This window comes from Panthera tigris, chromosome D4, assembly GCF_018350195.1.
Source record: "Panthera tigris isolate Pti1 chromosome D4, P.tigris_Pti1_mat1.1, whole genome shotgun sequence".
Lineage (NCBI taxonomy): Eukaryota > Metazoa > Chordata > Mammalia > Carnivora > Felidae > Panthera > Panthera tigris.
The window spans coordinates 65,689,288-65,713,049 of NC_056672.1; the positions used below are offsets into that span (position 1 = coordinate 65,689,288).

General features: G+C 36.6%; 1 protein-coding gene across 1 annotated transcript; it reads left to right on the plus strand.

The window, feature by feature from the left end:
• The first annotated feature begins 906 nt into the window (after positions 1-906).
• On the plus strand, positions 907-17,150 carry NIPSNAP3A (nipsnap homolog 3A). Its single transcript, XM_015543003.2, has 6 exons — positions 907-1,140; positions 4,165-4,375; positions 6,097-6,255; positions 7,772-7,921; positions 16,645-16,731; positions 16,829-17,150. Exons 1-6 carry the CDS (start codon positions 1,081-1,083, stop codon positions 16,903-16,905), a joined length of 744 nt encoding a protein of 247 aa, XP_015398489.2. The 5' UTR covers positions 907-1,080; the 3' UTR covers positions 16,906-17,150.
• The last annotated feature ends 6,612 nt before the right edge of the window (positions 17,151-23,762 follow it).

Sequence of the window (23,762 nt, forward strand, 5' to 3'; positions counted from 1 at the left end):
AGATCATTGAAAAGTCACTTCACAAGGCACCATTAATTCTCTAGACCTAATAAGCAATGACAGTGTTTGCAATAATGTAATAAACAAGAATTTTAACATTAAACATAATGTAAATTAATGTAACAACTGTTTTTAATGTAAGCATCATTAGATGCTGGGAAGAGTATTATTTAGACGGAGTGGTACATAAGAGACTTAAATCCTCTTCTTGCATAAAAGTCAACAGATACTTTCTGTAACTGAAAAACTCAAGAAACAGCAGAATATGCCTATTATTTAAAAATATAGAAACGGGCATTAGAAAAAACAACTTGAAATGCTGGTGTTATTTTGGTAACCAAAACCAGAGAAAGGGTCTACTGACTAAACTAGATCAGAGGTCAGCTGTTTTAGTTTTAAGGCTTACAGAATTATCTAGTTTTGAACAGTTTACTTTTTCACGTCTGGTTCGGTGCCCTCATTCTTCTGAGCTCCTGGGAAATGCAATTTGAAATCATTAAGAGCCTTACAAGCTCATGCTGCGGTGGCAATTAGAGAACCACCATGCATTTGATGAGGAGAAGTGAAGCCTCCCTGGTCTTGACGTTTAAGTCACCCCGACTAAAAATGAACAAGGACAAAAACCTCCACGATTTCCAACGCACAGCATTATAATATGCACGCATCATACTTCCTTCCCAAAGGACAAACACACTCACATTCTGCGCACGAACTTTAAGAACTGTGCGCAACCGCGCGTGGAGACTAGCTGATGGGCTCAGAAAGGTGGCACAGGAACGCTCTCCGCGTTCAGCTAATCCTAACGCCCCTCTGACGTTTGGGTGAGAACGTCTGAGGAAACAAACGTTGGGCCGGAGGGGGCAGGGGCCCGAACGTGACGCCCACGGACGACGCCAGCCAACCGGGCGGTGCCGCCGCGCCTCCCGGCACCAGAGGCGGAGCTGCCGCCGAGGAGTCCCGCCCCAGCCTGCGTCGGCCAGTAGCTCGGTCGCTGCTCTTTTCCAGGCGGGTTAGCCCTACCAGGAGGAACCGAAGACAGAATACTGGCTGGCTGGCCCTCCCAGCGCTCGCAGCCGCGCCATGCTCGTCCTCCGAAGCGGCCTGACTAGAGCTCTGGCTGCGCGGACGCTCGCGCCTCAGGTACCGGCCGCGGAGACGTGCCCACGCCGTGCCTTGGGGGAGGGGAGGGACGTCAGCGAGGAGCTCGAGGTCCCGCGCAAGCGCTCCCCGGCTTCCGTGACCAGACTTGCGAGTGCTGCGCACGCGCTCAGCTGGTTCTCTATGCAGATTGAAAGCGTGGTGCTGCCGCGGAAGTTCTGGTGCCAGGTCCAGGCCCCGGAGGCTGGGTATCCCAGGATGCGCGACAGGAAGGGGGCGCGGCTCTGGGAAGGTCCGCTGGCCAGTGTGGTCTACAGGCCAACTCGTGAGCAGCCGCGAACGGGGTTTTTCTGGCCTAAGTGCTGAGGACACTCCTGAAGCTCTGGCTGCTGCATTTTTGCTGCCTAGCCCCCTGCGTTCCCCACGTTGGGGCCCGTGCCTGGTGCTTGCTGATCGAGCCTTTCCTATTTATTTGTCGTTTGACAAGCCACCGCCCCCTCCAGACAGAAGGTAGAGGAGAAATAGGTCAACCTGTGGCTGGTGTTAGAACCGGCCTCTTCGAAATGTACACACCTTAACGAGCGTTTTGCGGAGAACTTGAAAAGGAGGCCCAGGGTGCGGGTGGTGGAGCATCCAGCCCAGCCTCCCACTGTGTCGTGTGGGTGGTGTCCAAGGCAGGCAGGGCTAGGAACCTCAGAACAAACGTCCTAACACTGGATGAGAAACATGCACAATAGATTTTGGTGATTCAGCCTTAACTGTCGGGAACTAGCCTATTCTGTCAATCTACAGATTTTTTTCCTTTTGATATTTAAGTTTGTACTCCTTTCTCAAAGGAGTAGGATGGGATGGGGATTAACATACTCTAGAGACTGACTTCCTGGTGAAGGCTGAAGAGGAACCAATAATGGCCCATCCACCTAAGATTAGCAATAGCCTTTAACCTTCTGATTCTCACTCTTCTGGGACAGGGCCAACAGTTAGTTATTCCTTACAACTTTATTCTGGACTGTGATTTTTTTTTAGATGTCGACCAATTGTTCTAAGTGAATTGGAAGTCAGTGCTGCTGAAAATGAGCCCTTATTTGGAGACAAGGGAGCCTAGAGCACTCATGTTTCCTTCCTTAGCATAGTGGCCTTGTGTTCTGGTTATACTGTTCTAGTGTCCCTCAACAAAAATCACCTCACCCCTTCCCATACACACCCCTCTCATTGCTTCATTGCTATTAACTTCTCCCTGAGCTTTCCTATTGTACTCTTTTGCAAAAGACAATAAAAATATGTGCCTGTGATCACTTATTTTGTTCTACGCATACAAATTCCCTGAAAAACAACTTAAAAGCAATTGTCACAAGTACCCCATTGGCCCATTTTGATATATTTTATTTATATTTTTAAGTGATAAATATTAGACAGTTTTCATTTGCATAGTATTTTGTTATTAGAGTGGTAAAATGGGACAAAAAGAATGTCAGCTAAACATAGGGGCAACTGCAGTTGTTTTTGATGGCATCCTAGTCAGACAATAAGATTATAACTCATCATAGACATGAATGGGATGAGCTCAATTCAGCCTTATACACAATACAGCAGCAAAATACATAACACTATTGTGTTTTGTAAATATATATACATATATGTGCTTTGTATACATATACGTATGCTTTGTACCCATATTTGTATACAAATATGTATACATATATACGTGCTTTGTAAATATACATACATATCTGTATTACCATAAATACAGGTGAAGTAAAACTTATATATACACACATATGTGTTTACATATACATTTACATACGTGTGTGTGTATATATTTGTATATATATGTGTGTGTGTGTATATACATATACATATACATATACATATACATATACATATACATATACATACACATACATGTCAGAGCAAGAAGCCTACTGCTTTTGATTGTTGTACCAGCTGGTCAGCATAAGCCCAAAATTCATCCACAGCTTTGTACATATCAAAACTGTTGTGATAGATTATTCTGGTGTAATCAGCTTCAGGAAATATGCACATGATAACCAAACTTAGGTAACATGGATTTGTAAACTGGAATTCCGTATGAGTGTATCTGTGTTAATATGCATAAATTGTGTGTGTGTGTGTGTGTATACATATACACACATACCTATACACAGGGATAATTTCTGGCAAAGCATTTCCCACTGAAAGTTTGGTTCGCTCAGAGAACCAAATCAGAAATTTACATAGTATATGAATATTACAAAAGGAATCAATGGCTCTTAAAAAGTATTTCCAACAACATAGTATGACTGGGTAGGTTAAATAACCTTCTTCAGAGTGCATCTGTAACTAAAAACATAAGGACTCACATAATTGTGACTCATCAATTTTTTTCCTTTTTCTAGCATTTACACATTCTATCACTATATTACAATGTAATTGAATAGCTCATAGTTTCCTAATACAATTAAATTCCTGTCCTATTTTTGGACCAGTGGTCTACTTCATTGGATTTAGGAAATACTTTGACCTGACCAGAAATTTCCATTGTTTTAAGAACCTAAAAAAAATGAATTTTCTGCTAGTAAATACATTCCCATTGTGCCAGTCAAAATACCTGTATATTTTATAAAATTGTTTTAAATGCGTAACTCTCACACATACATATACTATTAACTAAAGATGGAGTATTTGCTAAATAAGGGATAATAAACTATTTGTAAAACTTACCAGGATCCTAGTTGTAGTTTGGGGGTAAAGAAATTGCCCCAGGGGCTTCTTAGGAGAAACTTCTCATGAAAAAGTACCTAGAGGTAAAGGAAATAGTAGCTATATATTTGGAATACTTAATAGTAGTTTTCTTGTATAGAAACCAATTTGACAATAAATTATGTATTTTTTTAAAGTTGTTTTCTTTACTGATAACCTCTCTAAACAAGTCTATGGAGAGAGGACAACAGGAGTGCAGATTGTGTCTACTGAGTGTCCCTTGTTTCCAGACTTAGATTTGGTTGTAACACAATATTATAAACCTTACCTTCCCAATATATTTAAGTTTGCCTTATTTTTCTTCAGGTTTGCTCATCTCTTGCTACAGGCCCCAGACAATACGATGGAACATTCTATGAATTTCGTACCTATTATCTTAAGCCCTCAAAGATGAATCAGTTCCTGGAAAATACTAAGAAAAACATTCATCTTCGGACAGCTCACTCTGAACTGGTTGGATACTGGAGTGTAGAATTTGGAGGAACAATGAATAAAGTGTTTCATATTTGGAAGTATGGTATGAGTCATCAGCTTAAGTATTCAGTACAGATTTTCATTCTGTTAGATGTTACATGAGACTTAGTTCTTGGATCTATAGTACCGTAAATACATACAGGTGAAGTAAAACTTATAAATAGCAATACCAAAAAATAATTTCAGTGATTTCACCTCCCACTGTTATACCTCCAATAGCCCATTGCTAGAACCTTTTAATAGCATATGGGAATGTGATATTGAGAAAATGGCATCTCAGATTTCAAGTCATTAAGTTATGAACCACACTTTAATTCTTAGGAAAAGTTAAGAGTAGCTTATTGTAAAGATGGTTTATGAAAAATTTACAGCAATGACTGCAAGAACCCAAGCAGTTGAGATCATAAAAGGAAAGTAGGATTGCTTTTATTATTATTATTGAAGCTATAGCTGGATAGTGTTTTAACAGAAATCATTCAAATGTCTAGGGGCTTTAGGGAAATAGAAGTTAATAGGAAACTTTGAAGCCCTCACTCATCTGTAAGATATAATAAATCGCTATGTTTCAGACACTTTTGTTTTATTTCTGCACCCCAGAGTTTCAAGAAATTTACTGTCCTTATACTCATCTATGGAGGTAAAGGAAAAGGAATTAGAGTTCTTCCCATACTGAAGCTGATCTACCCCTGGTCTAATAGAGGAAGGAGTATGGTTACTGGAAACCCCGGAATGTTTGTTACTCCATTGCCTAATCTTTCTGAACTCCACTAGTACATCATGATATCCAAAAACTTTTAGTAATTTCATTTAGTATTTTGGTTATTAGTGTCCAAAGTTAATGGTCATAAAATACTTTAATATGAAAAGTGTTCTTCCTAAATATGGCCATAGTTTAGGGGTTTTCCCAATTGTAAAACAAACCCCATTAAAAACAATTTATGCTTTAACGTACCACCAGTTGAATTGTGTCCCATTAAAAAAAACAACAACAACAACAACTAGTAAAGTCCTGATAATACTTACTTAAGCTTTAAGATAGGTGTTATTCCTTATCCACAGCATAAACCATAGAAAATTACTTTTACCATTAGTCTTATGAGGCTTTGTTAGGTAAATATAGTACTAGGCCCATATAATGGCACTGAGTAAAAAGGATGGATGACAGAAAATCAGCACTATTTCTTTGGAAGCTGTTGATTCAAAGCAGCAGCTGTCAAAGTACATCTTGATTTCATTTATGTTAAATTTAATTCAAGTTGTATCTTGACCTAATACCCATTACCACCACCACCACCATCACAGAAATATACTCTTTTTCGAATCTACCACTAAATGCCTCATTAAATTAATAAGAACAGTTAATGTATATTGAGTTCTGACTCGGTGCCAAACGCTGTTGTAAGGTCCTTTCACATACTAATTCATTTAATCTAACCCTAGAGGGAGATCCAAATCATTATCCCTATTTTACAGAGTAAAAAACAGGCACAGAAAGATTTAATAACCTAAGTCACACAAATACCTACTAAGCAGTAAGAGGCTAAGCCCAATGTATGACATTATCATTAGTTGTTTACATTTCTACTCCCCTTCCAGACCATGAGCACCTTGGGGACAAATGCCACATCTATATGCATCTTGAGTGATAATACAGTATCCTTATGTAGCTTTAATGAACACTTGGTGAACTGAATGAAACCCAGAAAAAGCACAGGTGATTTAAATCAGTAATTTTTGTTTTTCTTTCTCCTTTTTTTCCCGTAGATAATTTTGCTCATCGAACTGAAGTTCGGAAAGCATTGGCCAAAGATAAGGAATGGCAAGAACAATACCTCATTCCAAATTTGGCTCTTATTGATAAACAAGAGAGTGAGATTACGTATCTGGTGCCATGGTGCAAATTAGAAAAGCCTCCAAAAGAAGGTAAGTCTTCCCCTTTTTGTCACTTTGAATTCTGATGGAGAAAATATTAGATTTTAAACTATAAAAACTCAAGTTCTACTGGAAAAGAAATGAAGTTAATACTTTGTTTAATATAGGAATATATGTGATTGTTCAGATAAAAATAAATTGGTGCTCTTAGCTTATCCTTTTAAAAATAAGCATTAAAATAATGAAGTATTTTTCCATATTGGTATCTTATTGATTCTTAAAGCTTAGCTGTATTATAGAAAAAGTTGACATGGTCACTAAAGTTTGAGAAGTTGGGCCTAGGGAGCAGGGAACACATCTGTGGGTAGGTGAGGGATAATATGTGATACTTTGTCATAATTTTAAAATAATATAACTTTTTAAATATAAAAGTATTTTTCCATAGATTACAACTAATCTAAGTACATGTTTGTTTATAAAATGGACTAGGGGAATGAATTAACTGAAATTGCCAAGCTGCATTACTGTAGTCTAACTTTTATGTCTTCCTCTTTCTTATTTCTCAGTTTGAAAATAATTCCTAAAGATTTGTCTTCTTGCTGATTTCACTTCTTGCTGACTTAAAGAAATTATTACCTCAATCCAGTTTTAAACAAAGGTCAGATTAGCAAAAGCATAAACTAATTTAAATGTTATTTTATTTCCCCCGTTATTCCTAATTTTGCAGTGCATTTTAGATTACAAAAGATTTGAAAAATCTTATTTAGAAACTTAGCCTTTTAGCTCCCCCTCAGCCCAGCACTAACTGAATGAACTGGTTGGCTTCTCAGAAAGTATCAGATCTTGCTTGGTTCTTTTCCTCTATGTTATTCATGATTCTTCAGTAACTTTTGCATGTTTTTCTTTTACTTCTCAAATCTACTTGTCCCCTGGTTTCCTTCCCTTCACACAGCCCATATTTCCATCAAGAAGGTAAAACGCTTTTCAAGTATTTACCTGGATATTTGGGAATAGTAAAACCATCTCCTTTAGAATTATTTTTACTCAGAATTCTAAGACAACCACTTCAGGCTCATTATTTGCTTGCTGCTCCTGTTAGAAAAGGAATCCTATAAGGGGAACTTATATAAAGAGAAAAGTAGTGAAAATTGGAAAGAAAAATGGAACTATAAGAGACTAGAAATACTTCCTTTTTCATTTACTTTATAAAGTATAGACTTAGGCAACTAAAAATATCCTATTCCATTATAAATTTTCACTTTTATTGACAATTTCTGTAGATTAAAAATAGCTTAAATAATACCTTACCTGTAGAGTCCATCCATTTTGGTTTGTTCTGTATACTAAGTTTAACGACTGACCCTTTAAGTGGGACCAAGACTGACTAAACATAAAAGCAAAGAAAAACAATGCAAAGTATTAATAAATTATGTCTACATGAACATGTATATGGGTATGATCCTCAAAATCTATTTGTGTAGTTATCCTTGCACTGGAACCAAACTAAACATGATTAGAAATTTCTTGAATATGTTCTATAAAATAATTATTTTTCTCCCTATTCTAGGAGTCTATGAACTAGCTACATTTCAGATGAAACCTGGTGGGCCAGCTCTGTGGGGTGACCCATTTAAAAGGGCAGTTCATACGCATGTCAATCGAGGCTACACAAAACTAGTTGGAGTGTTCCATGCAGAATATGGAGTACTCAACAGAGGTACAGTTGTCCATTTCTTCCATGAAATTGCAAAATATATTGGTGATCCACATTAAGTTCCTTTGGTCAATTTGTCTCTGTTCTCATTGTGGACTATATTTTATTTTTTATTGCCCAGTTTTTAGCTTTTTGTAAGTTTAAGGGTTGAGCAAACCTGTTTTACATGTATTTGGAATGTTATTCACCTAATAAAGTTGTTTTTTTTTTCAAATACAGAACTGCTCTTTTCCCTGATACATCAAAATGATAAAATTTTAAAAATTGGAAGGAACCTGAAAAAGTTACCTATTTCTGTTATTTTCCTCTGAATGTACTTTTAATGATTTTTCCTTTTTTCCCAGTTTTATTGAGATATAATTGATATAACATATTATAAGTTTAATGATCTGTTATCTGTATATATTGTGAAATGGTCACCACAGTATGTTTAGTTAACATCCATCACCTCACAGTTACAAATTGTTTTTCCTTCTGATGACAACTTTTAAGATATACTCTATTATCAGCTTTCAAATATACAATACAGAAGTGTTACCTATAGTCATCATGTTGTGTATTACATCCCCAAAACTTATTTAATATCTTATAACTGGAAGTCTGTGCTTTTTGTGATTTTTTTTAAATAACATTACTTGGGGTAGAGATTATTTCTGGGTGAAAAAGTACTATGTAGTTATTATAAATATTAAAAACATAGACAAGCCCAAAGAAAAAAAATTACCCATTTCCACTACTTAGATATATTTATAGTATATGTAAGATATAAGTAAATGATTTATTAATTTATTTAATAAAATGTCTATTTGGGATATTTAATGTTTAAAGTCAAAAGATATTCCAGTCAGAATTTCAGAGAGTTTTCTTGTGGCAAACTGATGAATTCATACAACTAATAAAACAAAATATAGATAAATTTATTTAATGACATGTATAGAAACAGCATTTCTAAGCCAAAAAGCAAATGAAGAAACTATGAAGGAAAAAAAGAATAAATTGATGATTTTATTATACAAAGCTCAAACTTAGTTCCTCCCAAAACACCTTAAATGAAATCCAAGAGCAAAAAATAAATATTCTGCAAAGGTAGACACAGATGACTCCTAAAAATATATTAAAGAAGATGCAGATTAAAACAAAATAAGATGCTTTAATTCTTTTTTAATGTTTATTTTTGAGAGAGAGAAAGAGACAGAGTGAGAGAGAGAGAGAAAGAGACAGAGCATGAGCAGGGGAGGGGCAGAGAGAAAGGGAGACACAGAATCTGAAGTAGACTCCAGGCTCCGAGCTGTCAGCACAGAGCCAATGTGGGGCTCAAACCCATGAACCGTGAGACCATAACCTGAGCAGAAGTCGGATACTTAACCAACTGAGCTACCTAGGCACCTCATAAGATGCCAGTTTTTACCTAATAAAGATACATTATACAGGTAGAGTATAACCTAGGTCAGAAAAAAGAGTTCTACTTGTAGGATTTGTAACTACTTCATCTTCCCTCAAAAAAAAACTGGCAACATAAATAAAAAGGCTTGGTTCTTTGACATTATTTTTTTTTATTTCAGTATAAGTAACATACAGTGTTATATTAGTTTCGGGTGTATAATATAGTGATTCAACAATCCTGTGCGTTACTCAGAACTCATCATAAGTGTACTCTTAATCCACTTCACCTATTTCACCCATGCCTCTACCCACCTTCTCTCTGGCAACCACCAGTTTGTTCTCTATATTTAAGAATTTGTTTTTCATCACTTTTTTTCTTTGTTCATTTGTTTTCTTAAATTCCACTATGGGTGAAATCATGTGGTATTTGTTTTTCTCTGATTAACTTATTTCACATAGCATTATACCCTCTAGATCCATCCATATGTTTGCAAATGACAAGATCTCATTCCTTTTATGGCTGAGTAATATTCCATTATATATACATACCACATCTTCTTTATCCATTCATCATCTATCAATGGACACTTGGTCTGCTGCTTCCATATCTTGACTATGTAATTTATGCTGCAATAAACATAGGGGTGCATAAACCTTTTCAAATTCATGTTTTCATATTCTTTGGGTAAATACCCAGTAGTAGAATTACTGTATCCTGTGGTAATTCTATTTTTAACTTTTTGAGGAACCTTCATACTGTTTCCACAGTGGCTGCACCAATATGTATTCCTACAAATGGTACATGATGGTTCCTTTTTTGCCACATCCTTGCCAACACTTGTTGTTTCTTTTGTTTTTGATTTTAGCCATTCTAACAGATGTGAGGTGATATCTCATTGTAGTTTTGATTTGCTTTTCCCTGATGATGAATGATGTTGAGCATTTTTTCATGTGTCCATTGGCCATCTGGGTGTCTTCTTTGGAGAAATGTCTATTCATATCTTCTACCCATTTTTAAATTGGATTATTTGTTTTTGGGGTATGAAGTTGTATAGGTTCTTTATAGATTTTGGATATTAACCTTGTATCAGATTTTTCATTTGCAAATATCTTCTTCCATTCAGTAGGTTGTATTTAGTATTGATGATGGTTTCCTTTGCTATTTAGAAGCTTTTATTTTGATGTAGTCCCAATAGTTTATTTTTGCTGTTTCCCTTGCTTTAGGAGACATATCAAGAAAGATGTTGCTATGGCTAATGTCAAAGAAACTACTGCCTGTGTTTTCCCCTGGGACTTTTATGGTATCAGGTCTCATATTTAGGTCTTTAATCCATTTTGAGTTTATTTTTGTGTATAGTGAAACAAAGTCGTCCAGTTTCATTCTTTGTATGTAGCTATCCAGTTTTCCCAATGCCATTTGTTAAAAAGTCTTTTTTTTTTTTTTTGCCTCTTTTGTCAAAGATTAATTGATAGTATAATCGTGGGTTTATTTCTGGGCTCTGTATTCTGTTCCACTGATATATAGATCTATTTTCTGTTTTTGTGCCAGTACCATACCGTTTTGATTACTACAGATTTCTAGTAAATCTGGGATTATGATGCCTCCAGTTTTGTTCTTTTTTTTCAAGATTACTTTTGCTATTCAGGGTTTTTTGTGGTTCCATACAATCTTTAGGATTATTTGTTCTAGTTCTGTGAAAAATGCTATTGGTATTTTTATAGGATTGCATTAAATCTGCAGATTGCTTTGGGTAGTATGGATGTTTTAACAATATTGGTTCTCCCAATCCATAAGCATGGAATATCCTTCCATTTGTTTGTATAATCTTCAACTTCTTTCATTGGTGTTTTATAGTTTTCACAGTACAGGTCTTTCATCTCTTTAGTTAAGTTTATTCTACGTATTTTATTATTTTTGATGCAATTGTAAATGGGATATTTTTCTTAATTTCTCTTTTTGCTACTTTTTTATGTGTAGAAATGAAATGGATTTCTGTGTATTGATTTTGTATCCTGCAACTTTACTTAATTCATTTTTCAGTTCCAGTAGTTTTTGGTGGAGTCTTTAGGGTTTTCTATATATAGTACCATATCATCTGCAAATAGTGAAAGTTTTGCTTTTTCTTTACCAATTTAGATGCTTTCTATTTCTTTTCCTTGTCTGATTGCTGTGGCTAGGACTTCCAGTACTGTGTTGAATAAAATTGGTGGACATTCTTGTCTTGTTCCTGACCATAGTGTAAAAGCTCTGTTTTTCATCGAGTATGATGTTAGCTGTGGGTTTTTCATATATGGCCTCTATTATGTTGAGGTATGTTCTCTCTACACCTACTTTTTAAGGAGGGTTTTTATCATGAATGGATGTTGTCCTTGTCAAATGCATTTTCTAGATCTGCTGAAATGATCATATGGTTTTTATCCTTTCCATTATTGATGTGATGTATCACGTTGATTGCTTTGCAAATATTGAACTATGCTTGCATCTCAGGAATAAATCCTACTTGATGAATGTAAATGATTTCTTTATATATTGTTGGATTCAGTTTGCTCATATTTTGTTACAGATCTTTGCATCTATGTTCATCAGAGATATTGGCCTATAGTTCTCTTTTTTGTAGTGTCTATCTAGTTTTGGTGTCAGGGTAATGCTGTTTTCATAGAATGAATTTGGAAGCTTTCTTTCCTCTTCTACTTTTTGGAATAGTTTGAGAATAATAGGCATTAACTCTTCTTTAAATGTTTAGTAGAATTCACCTGTGTAGCCATCTGGTCCTGGACTTCTGTTTGTTGGAAGTTTTTTGATTAGTGATTCAATTACATTGTTTGTACAGTCTTTAAATTTTGTTTCTTCCTGAATCATTTTTGGGAAGTCTTAATGTGTCTAGGAACTTATCCATTTCTTCTAGGTTGCCCAGTTTGTTAGCATATAATTTTTCATAATATTTTCTGACTAACCCTTTCTATTTCTGTGTTTTTGGTGGTTATTTCTCCCCTTTCATTTCTGATTTTGTTTATTTGATCCTCTCTCTCTCTCTCTCTCTCTGTTTTTGAACAGTCTGGGTAAAAGTTTATCAAATTTGTTGTTCTCTTCAAAGAACTAGCTCTGGGTTTCATTGATCGGTTCTGTTGTTTTTGTGGTTCTATTTCATTTATTTCTGCTCTAATTTTTAGTATTTACTTCTACTGTTTGGGGGTTTTGTTTCTTCTTTTTCTTCTAGCTCTTTTAGGTGTAAGGTTCAGGAGTTTGACATTTTCCTTGCTTCTTGAGTAGACCTGTATTACTATAAACTTCCTTCCTAGAACAGCTTTTGCTACATCCCAAAGATTTTGGACTGTTGTGTTTTCATCTTCATTTGCCTCCATGTATTTTTTTATTTCCACTTTGATTTCTTGGTTGACCCATTCATTGTTTGGTAGCATGTTATTTAACCTTCATGTGTTTGTGGTCTTTACATATTTTTTCTTGTGATTTCTCGTTTCTTAGTGTTGTGGTTGGGAAAGATGTGTGGTATGACTTCAGTATTTTTTTTTTTTTAATTTGTTGAGACTTGTTTTGTGGCCTAACATATGATCTCTTCCAGAGAATGTTTCGTATGCACTTGAAAGAATGTGTATCCCACTGTTTTTAGGATGGGGCGTTCTGAATGTATCTGTTAATCTGGTCCAATGTGTCATTCAAAGCCACTGTTAACATGTTGATTTTCTCTTTGGGTGATCTATTGATGTAAGTGGGGTGTTAAAGTCCTTTACTATTATTGAATTACTACTGATTATTTCCTTTATGTTTGTTAATAGCTGCTTTATGTATTTGGGTAATCCCATGTAATTTGCATAAGTATTTACAAGTTTTATATATTCTTGTTGGATTGTTCCCTTTATGATTATGTTCTTTATGTCTTCCAGTGTTGCCTGATACAAGTATTGCTATCCCAGTTTTCTTTTCATCTGCATGATAAATGTTTTCCCATCCCTTCACTTTCAATCTGCATGTGTCTTTCGGTCTGAAATGAATCTCTGTAGACAGCATATAAATATCTTCCCCTTTTATCCATTCAGTTACCCTGATTGGAGCATTTCGTCCATTTACATTCAAAGTAATTACTGACAGGTCTGTACTTATTGCCATTTTGTTACTTGTTCTGTGGTGTTATTCTCTGTCCCTTTCTTCTCTTGCTCTCTTCTTTTGTGGTTTGATGGCTTTCTTTAGTAATATACCCGGATTCCTTTCTGTATATTTTTTGCATATCTATTACCAGTTTTTTTATTTGTGTTCACCATTAGGTTTATATGTACATTTATGCATATAACAGTCTATATTAAGGTGATGGTCCCTTAAGTTTGAACCCATTCTAAAAACACTAAATTTTTATTCCCCTCCCCTCTATGTTTTAGGTATATGATGTCATACTTTACATCCCTTTATTAATCTCTTGACTGATTTTTATAGATATACTTGATTTTACTGCTTTGTGTTTTAACCTCCGTACTGTTTTATAAGTGATTAATCTACTTTTATTATGTTTATATGCACCTGTGAAATTTTTTCCTTTCCTCATTTTCTTACTCCTGCTTTTGGTTTTTCTTTTCCACTTAAAGAATCTCCTTTAATATTTCTTGTAAGCCTGGTTTAGTGGTGATGAACTCCTTTAACTTTTGTTTATCTGAGAAACTCTTTATCTCTCCTATTCTGAATGATGGCCTTGCTGCATAGAGTATTCTTGGTTTCAGTTTTTTTCCTTTCAGCACTTTGAATATATCATGCCACTCCTTTCTAGCCTGCAAAGTTCCTGCTGAAAAATCAGCTGGTAGCCTTATGGAGTTTCTCTCATATGTAACTATTTTCTTTTCTTTTGATGCTTTTACATTTTTCTCTTTATCAGTACTTTTTTGCCATTTTAATTACTGCGTGTCTTGGTGTGGACCTCCTTGGGTTGATATTGTTGGGGGGGGGGGGGTCTCTGTGCGTTAGGACTCTAGATTTGTTTCCCTCTCCAGATTTAGGAAGTTTTCAGCTATTAGTTCTTCAAATAAATTTGTTACCCCTTTCATCTCTTTTCTTCTGGGATCCCTATAATGTTAATGTTATTACACTTGATGGTATTGCTGAGTTCCCTTAACCTATTCTCGCATTTTTGTTAATCTTTTTTCTTTCTCCTGTTTAGCTTGATTGCTTTTCATTACTGTCTTTTAGATCACTGATCCATTCTTCTGCTTCCTCTAATCTACTATTTATTCCCTCTAGTGTATTTTTCATTTCACTTATTGAGTTCTTCATCTCTCACTGGTTCTTTTTTATATTTTCTCTCTCTTTTTTGAGGGTTTCACGGAGATCCTCTACTCTTTTCTCAAGTCCAGTGAGTATATTTATGATTACTTTAAATTCTCTATCAGGCATATTGCTTATCTGTTTCATTTAGCTCTCTTGCTGTGAGTTTGTCCTCTTCTTTCATTTGAGACATATTCTTATATGCCTTCATTTTGTCTAACTCTCTGTGTCTGTTTCTGTGTGTTAGGAAAGTAAGCTACATCTCCTGCTTTTGCAAGTAGTGGCCTTATGAAGAAGAGGTCCTGTAGTGCCCTGCAGTGCAATTTCCCTTCAAGGGTATCTTCTGTATGTGTTGCATGCACCTTACTGTTGTGGCTGAGCCACATCTGCCTTTAGTCCAGTTGTCTGAAATGGCTCTCTTTGCCTATTGTGGGCAGGGTTTGGTCCCGGTGTTAAGAGGCAAGTTGGGGCTGCCTTGGGCAAAAAACCTTAATTTTTTAAATTGTTTTTGCCAATGTTAAGGAAATATGCATGGATATGTAGGTGTGTTTAGTTATACAAGAAGGGAATTTGAAAGGACATAAAATATATAGTCATATTTAAATGATGAGATTAAAGGTCTTTTAAGTCTCTAATTTACTATAATGGACATGTATCACTTTTATAAGAAAAAAATAATGAAAATATGTGTGCACACACACTTTTTAATCTTAAATTTATTCTTAGTGTACTAGGAGAATAGTAATATGCTGAGTATAAATCAGTACTTCATTTCTGGAGGACAGTGTATAATATATACACTGTATATTTATGAGTGTGTATGTATAAGATATACTCTTTGGTTCTCTCAATTTAAATTTTAGGAGTTTATATTAAGAAAATAATCAGATCCAGACTGCCTGGGTTTGAATCCCAGCTTCACCACTTATAACTTTGTGACCCTAGGTAAGTTACTTAACCTCATTGTGCTTTAGTTTCCTCATCCATAAAGTGATGATAATAGTAATCTACTATATAAAATTATTGTGAAGACTGAATGAGTTAATACATGCAAAATGCTTAAAACCAGGTCTAGCACATAGTAAACACTGAATAAATATTGGTATGAGTTGTCATCAGCATTATCATTACAGATATACTTATAGATGCTACTCTAATGATGTTTGTATCAGTATTATTTACAATAAAAAAACATTTTTTATGTAATACACATATAATATAGAAAAAGTACATCATTTCATCATGTATTTATATAACCATAAATTTATATGTTTATGTGTGTATAATATATATTCATAAAAATAGATACATATATACATAAATATGGAAAGAGATACAGCAAAAAAGTGGGTTTTTTCCCTAGGTGGTATAGAAATGATTACTCTTTTCTCTTTTTATCCACATTTTCCTATAGAGCTAACATGTCCTATATTATAGTTATTAAAAATTTGTAAAACATTATGCACAAAAACATTCCATAATTCAAAAAATTGAAATATTGGAATTAATCTAATTGGTCAATAATAAGAAGTTTGGATAAAAAGTTGTTATATCTATAAGGAGGAATTCACATAGCCATTAAAAATTAAGATTACTGCCATGGAAAATATGCATTTTTTATTTTATTCATTTGTTTAAAGGAAATGCACTAAATAGCAATAGAGTTTCTCTCCAGGTGGTTCAAATTATGCTACTTTTAATTTTCTTCTTTGTATCATCCAAATTTCCAGTAGTAAATATAATTCTTATATAATCTTGCTTTTTTTAATAAACTAAAATATATTAGGAAGTCACAGGCTTGGTTCTAGACTTAATTGTGTCTTTAGTGGTTTTACTAACTTTTTCTCTCCAACCATCTGTTTCTTCATCTATAAAAACAGTTTGATTAAGTAATTTATAAATTTACCTCCCAAATCTCTGACCCCTCTGAAATCTTAACACTAACATACTCAGTTTTACCTTTTTGATATTTACTATTTTGATTTAAAGAATAAGACTTAATGTTTCTGATTAATTTTTCTGTATTTGTTGTAGTAATACTATAGTCTTTAGAATCTATTTTTGGTTATTTCTGCAGTTCATGTTCTTTGGTGGAATGAGAGTGCAGACAGTCGTGCAGCTGGGAGACATCAGTCTCATGAGGATCCCAGAGTTGTGGCAGCTGGTAAGCTAAATAACTAGGCATGAATTATTTGTACAACAAATTTGATTCACTTTTTAACTTTATAACTTTCCAACATTATGAAATGTTTTTTTTCCAGTTCGGGAAAGTGTTAACTTCCTTGAGTCTCAGCAAAATATGCTTCTGATTCCTACGTCATTTTCCCCATTGAAATAATTTTCCTCTGAAATACAAAGCATTGCATTAACTGCTATAAGTTGTGTCTGCTAATGGTGCTTAAATTCTCCCAAGAGATTTTCATTTTTATTTGAAGGAGGTGGTAAGTTAATTTGCTCTGCCCTCTGCATTTTTAAAAGCTGCTTCTGTCCATTGTCATGACCTCTTGAGGAAATAGTTCTGTTCATTTTCCGTTTGGCATTTCAGTATCTGTCATATATTAAAAATAGTTGTCATTCCTTCAAGATCTTGATTTTTCATTTATTTCAGAATATCTCTTGTTCTCTATGTTTACAGCCCTCTACTTTTATAGCATTTCCTTATATTGAAATGATTATGTTACATTTCCCTGCCTATGATATTTTTAAGTTATTATATATATTATCAACCTTTTCATGTCTATTTTTCTGAGATTTTAAAAGTTTTTGTCCGGTAAAACTTATTTTGTAATACCAAATGGGATTCATAAAAGTATTAAACCTGTTTATTATGGAAAAGTATATTATCATCTCTATTCATTTTGTTTTACATTAATAATTAATTACATATGTGGAAAATAATGTTAATAGGTCCTCATATGAAAATTTTTTAAAGACTTATTGGTTTATATGCTGAAAATGTCTTCATTTACAATTTATTTTACTAACTTTTACTTCATTTTGAATCACAATTTAACAAAGATACTTGGGACATCTATTTGTGATAATGAGATATTTATGGTTATGGAAATGTTTGCCCTAATAAATGCCTACAGGTACATTCTGATCGTTTTTTATTGTGTTTTTTATTTTTATCCTCTGATCTGGAGCTACTGTGTTGCTATAAGGTAATGAGAGTAATAAATATACTTAAATGTTAACTTACCTCAAATAAATAGCATGCTAATAGCTCTACAAGGAGAATTTCTTCAGTACTGTCTTAGATATACTAGGGTTTTCTTACAATGTTCATTTTTATTTTACTTGAGTATTTCAGCCTTCTCAAACTAGATTTGGTACTTCCAAGCTCTCCTGGTAGTCTATATTTACAGCTATATGAATTTATGTTTCTAACACATATTGCAAATACAACACAGTAAATTATTAGCTGTCTGAGGGAAAATGGAAAAGCAGGAAGCATACTCACCTCTCATTTATCTGGTCCTCAAGGATTCAAGGGACAAATAAGTTTCCTAGTAAGGCAAAGAAGACCCTAACTCTGGAGGTTAAAACCTATCAGAAGTCAGAGGCATTGGTTTTGAGTTTTAACTAAGAGTCTTCTACCTCAATGTTTCTTTGAAAAGTCTAGGAAATTAGGTGATAGTAATGTTAGTTGCAGTCAATGTAGACAGTTTTTCTCTGTGGCAGGAGATCAGCTCTGTGTCATGAAAATATACAACTGCTTCTGCCTTTCCCTTTTTCATTCATCTTTAGATTAGCCAGAACACTTTTAGAAAAGACAAAGGCTTTTTCATCCAATCCATAGCCGTGATGGAGATTTAGAAAGCAGCAGCAGACAGGTGTTCTTACCATATCCCATGCAGAATTGGAGAGCCAGTACATGACAGGTTACAATCTGCTAATGAACTGCAGGAGTTTCCCTTTACTGATCTGCTCCTGGATCAGGAACACAACAAAACTGGCTGAGATGAAGAACATTTCAAAGACAACACAGATGGACACAATAATGTCCGCTGACATGCTCTTCCTGGAAAGAGAAAGTCAGTGAGGATCTGAGGAGTCAATGATGCAGTTGAAGACACAATTAAGGAGGACACACACACACACACACACAAACATCTGATGAATAGCCCAGGGAAAAACATCTCTTCAATAAATAAAATGTATTTATTTTATTCAGAGTTTAAGCATGATTGTTTTCAAGTCAAAAATCTGAAAAACAAATGCAAAACATGTCACTAAGTTAAAAACAGTCTAGTACTGGGGCGCTGAGTGGCTCAGTTGGTTAAGTGTCCAACTTTGGCTCAGGTCATGATCTCACGGTTAGTGGGTTCAAGCCCCACATCAGGCTCTGTGCTGACAGCTCAGAGCCTGGAGCCTGCTTCGAATTCTGTGTCTCCCTCTCTCTCTGCCCCTTCCCCATTCATACTCTGTTTCTCTCTCTCTCAAATTTAAACAAAACATTAAAAAAATTTTCTAACAAAAAGAGTCTAGTACCATAATGAAACTACTGAAAGAGGTCTGAGACTGGCCTAATGGCATTAGCTTTTGTCCACTGTTCTTGACTTTATAAGAGCAAAGGTATGTGGCTTGAAAACTTAGAAAGTAGAGAAAATATTAGTGTGAAACTACTCAAATAAGTTAAATTAATCCAGCTGTAAATAAGTGTAAAAGCAACAGTGTATAGCATATCAATCTAATAGATACAGAAATTCTAAAAACAAAAAAGAAAAGAAATTCTAAGATTCTAAGAATGGTCCTATAAGTCCACGATACAGGGTCTTGTATAAAATTCCTAATGACCTATATTGATACCCTGTAGGAGATAAGAGAAAGAATAATTGCTATGCTCCATATATAGGATCTACACTTTCGAGTATTAAATATACACTGAGTAGCTCATTCTTGGCTGGTGCAAGATCACTAAATACCAGTGATGGTTTTGTATGCAAAAGTCTTAAACAAGAAGCTGCTAGGTGACCTGACTGACCTACCAATGACGCCCAAGTACCTGCAACTCTGGGCCCACTTTTCTGAAAAATCTTGGGATGAATAAAGTACCTTGGCCAGCTTCAAGTGTTTCTTCAGTTGCTTAATGGAATCCTTTGACTTAGAGGAGGTGATTGAGAATTACTGGCACCCAGGGAAAACCCACCATACCTAAACAACAGCCTGACATTAAAATACAGACAGTGTGAAACACAATACTCAGCAGCAAATACCACATGAGTATGTACATGTGGTATTAGATATTTATTTAAATATTTAGATATTTCCTCTTCAAAAGAAATTCAAATTTAGACTTTGTGAAAGTTAAATCCCAGCCAACCCTAATAGATTCTGGCAATCTTTTGACTCTACGGTCCCTGCCCATGGAGGCTAACAGAAACTACAGTGGGAAAGGGAAGGGACCTTGACCTGATTATAGGCTGATATCTAAGATATTGAGCAAAAAATGGCTATTTATCTCACAGATGCTCCTCTAACCTTGGTGACTCAGGCCTGAATTTGGGTCTCAAGGCAAGCAGATGGGGATTCAAAAGGAACAGTGTAGCAGACTTTGAGTCTGGAGTTCTCTCTTGTCCAGCAAGAGAGTGGACACAGAATTGAATACAAGAGAGGCCAATTTCCGGGAGAACAAGAGCCCCAAACAGGGGTTTCATCTCTGTATTTATTGAGCTCTCAAGGTTTTACATACATGGTGTACATGCAAAAGTAAACAATTAACTTGTGTGGCATTAACTTGTGTGCGTAAGACGCAAAGGGTTTGGGGGGCAAGTGACGTTAGAAGTTGAGATTAAAGCATGATGAGATAAATGGCGCCAGACAGCAAATGGACAGTGTTTCTCTGTGGAAGATACAGCCAAGTAGCTCTTATCTCCAAAGTTTAAGATTGCTGGAGCATGCTGCCTCAAAGCTGACAAGGCACCCTTTTCACCAGCTAACCTTGGGTGCTTCCGCCCTGTAGTGGCTTTCCACCTCTAACCGTTCTCAGACCCTTTCCACCCTAAGCCTTGTTTTACTTAACAACTAATCTTGGGCACTTTCGCCCTGTGGCTGCTTTCCACCCTAAGCCCTGTCAACCCATTGGTGCAAGCATAGAGAATTCTTAAACTCTTTTCTCACAGAAGAGTGAGGGACACTGACCAGAGCAGGTTAGGGAGGGCTGACAGACCAGCCATGGCTCCTTCCTAGCATGGAGGCTACTTTAGGGGTCCCATTCTGCACTGCTTTGAGTTCTATGGGTACTGGATCTTGGGAAACAGGCAAAAGAGGGAAAGTGAGAAGCAGTGACATAGGTTTGAGGCAGTTATGTAAGGTATCTCGTTTTCCCGGAGATGAATGAAAATGAACTTCAAGGATTCTTCCTTTTCTTCTCAAGTTCCACTTATTCCTTCAAAACTCAGAGGACAAATGGGTTGAAAAACAAGGAAATAGGTGGTTTTAACCATTTCTTCAATCCTTCTTGGGTCCATGTAAAGGTGAAAACTAAAAAACTATTCTGGGGTCCATATGACATTCTGGGAATCTGATTTCGGAGAAAAGTGTAACTAGGGTATGAGAATCATATTTGAATTAAACAAATTTAAAGACTGCCTTATTTAATAACATGAGTGAACTAGAAATTTAAAGTAAACAAAGCACGTGTGTCTTTATGGACCACAACTGGGACAAAAAATAAAATGAATAACAATGACACGTGTCCCTCAAATAGATCACAGTGTGGCCAGACTCTCCCCATAGGGCCCAGGCACTGCCATCATCCAAACACCAAGGCCTAGTCCATTCTGCCCTCAGCATTGGCCATTCCCTTCTGCCAAGCTAACATGTTCCCAGGAAATTATTCTGAACTGCTAAACAATAGACAGTAGAATATGATTCTTTATAGTCACAAAGGTATTTAGGGGAGCAGTATCATTGACTCTATGCCCAGTGAATTCTCTTGTTCACTGGAGGTATACTGATGAATAGATCAGCTGTTATTTTAGGGAGAAGTAACCAGGATACCTTTAAGTTCTCACACCCATTTGAAATCAGTTGTCCTCACCCTGCAACCTAGATACTAATACAGCAGCAGAGGGAGATCACAAACAAGCCTCTTCCTGAAATTGTTCTCAGAAAAAAGGCTCAGGACTGCTCCCCACACTCACAGTCTCAGAGAATGTCAGAATTTTAAGACTCACAGAAGCTTCATGGACCAGCCTCCCTAATTCAGAAGTGGGGAAACAGGTCCAGGCACTGAGGGGCCTGTCCCAGGTCACCAGCTCATTTGTGGCAGAACCAGGGATGAAGCCAGGCCTGTCATGCTACATGTTCTGTCAACACTATCTCAGCGGGAGAAGCCAGAGTGTGTCTTCCACAGCCCACTGATCCAGTGTTGGGTTCTGGTTTTAACTCGAACAGGTAAGTAAGCTAGGCTGACTTTTTTCAAACTAGAGAAACAAGCTAAGCTAAGTTAGAAACTTATGGACCAGCTTCTTCCCTTCAAAACTCACATGCTTGTTGTCCCCACAGAATTAAGATCAAGACTGAAAGACAAGCCCCTGCATGACTGGTCATCCATTCCTTCTTCCTAACGGAAGCGCCCTAGCCCACCCCGCACCGCCATCTGCTCAGTCACACTCAGACTGACTCACTTGTGGAGGAGGCAGCCCCCCTGCCCCCAGGGGACACACAGGCAGCATCTTCTTGATTTTGTCGCTGCTACACTGGCAGGCGGGTGAGGGGTTCTCCATCGTCCAGTTCCCACTTTGGAAGAGTTTCGTGATGGTCTGGGGAACTGGGGCGGTGGTCCACTCCTCTTCCCCCACTGAGCAAGGCATGTCTCTGCAGAGGGAAGACATCAAAGGTAGCATCACCCGAGAGGGCCTGGCCTTTCCTGGTGCCTCAGGAGCACAGATCAACCGATAACCACAAACATGCATCTATCCCCTCACCATTTGTGTGATCTCCCCACAGACCTGTGAGCCGCAAACTTCCTTTGCAGTTAAGGATGATGGAACACAAAGAGGCCCGAAATGCTCACCTACCAAACTCCAGTCAATGCAATCCACCAGCATTTGGTCTCCTGCCCCTGTGTTCACTCAACGAATATTCACTGAGCATCTGCTACGTGCCAGACGCTGTTCTGCACATTTGAGAGTCTGGGGTGAACAAGACAAAGTCTCTGCCTGCATGGAGCTTGCATTCCTGTGCAGGAATTTGGCAATAAACAAATGTCACCTAGCCAAAAATAAAGCAAAATAAGAGGGAAACGGGGGGAAACAGGACTACTTCTCCCAAAGAGGGTGATACTTCTTCCAAGGCATACACGATTAGAAAGAGAAGCCAGGAAAAGATTTGGGGAGAAAGAACACTATAAGCAAGGGCAATAGAAAGTGAGAAAATGAGCTTTCCATGTTTGAGGAACAGCAGGAAGGCAGTGTGGCTGGGGCGAGATGAGCTAGGAGGGAGAAAGTGGAAGAGGAGGGGTGGAGGGAGGCAGGTGCCAGATGATCAGGTCAGGGAAGGAGTCTGCATGTTATGCTCAATGGGCTGAAAATCTGGTGCAGAATGGAAAGATTCACTTTATGTCTTAAAATGAGTAGAGAATTGGGGTTGGGGAGGGATGGGGAGAGGGTGCTCAGTGCATGAAGAGCTAGGTTGTTTGCAAGCACCCTGGGTGACAAAAGACAACTCCTTTGTGCCTGACTTGAGCTCTGAATCCCTGTGGACCACCAATAAGACGCTTGCCCTCTTGGGTCTTATCTTCTCCACTAGTAAAATAAAAGTACAAAATGACATGTTGTAACAAGTCATTTCTAGTATCCTTTCTAGCTTCAAATTCTACAATTTAATGCATAGCCACATTCTTTATGTTATGCTTGAATGTACTAAAAATATCAAAGGAACAGATTTGTGGATTTCTCTCTAGTTCTCTCTAAAGCACTGTGACTTGATGCAAAAGTCAGAGTAAGACACAGTACCTCCTGAAGTTCACACTCTAAAGCCTCAAAAGATGGCTGGGTAAGACAAAGCTCAACGCCACTGGTAGGTGTACCATTCAAATTTTCCTCAGTTCTACCAATTTTGAAAAACTTAAAATTTGAATTTCAGTAAGAGTTGTCAGTACAGAGATATTGCCTTCAGACTGCCTCCAATACACATCAATGGTGTTCTTTATCAAAGCAGTAGCATTTGAATGAGGGTCATGCCTCT

Bases quoted from the DNA above. Each gene is read 5' to 3' on its own strand.
- NIPSNAP3A (XM_015543003.2), top strand. From the start codon at position 1,081: ATGCTCGTCCTCCGAAGCGGCCTGACTAGAGCTCTGGCTGCGCGGACG. The intron at 7,922-16,644 runs GTACAGTTGTCC...TTATTTCTGCAG, and splicing joins ATATGGAGTACTCAACAGAG to TTCATGTTCTTTGGTGGAAT. The intron at 16,732-16,828 runs GTAAGCTAAATA...TTTTTTTTCCAG, and splicing joins TCCCAGAGTTGTGGCAGCTG to TTCGGGAAAGTGTTAACTTC.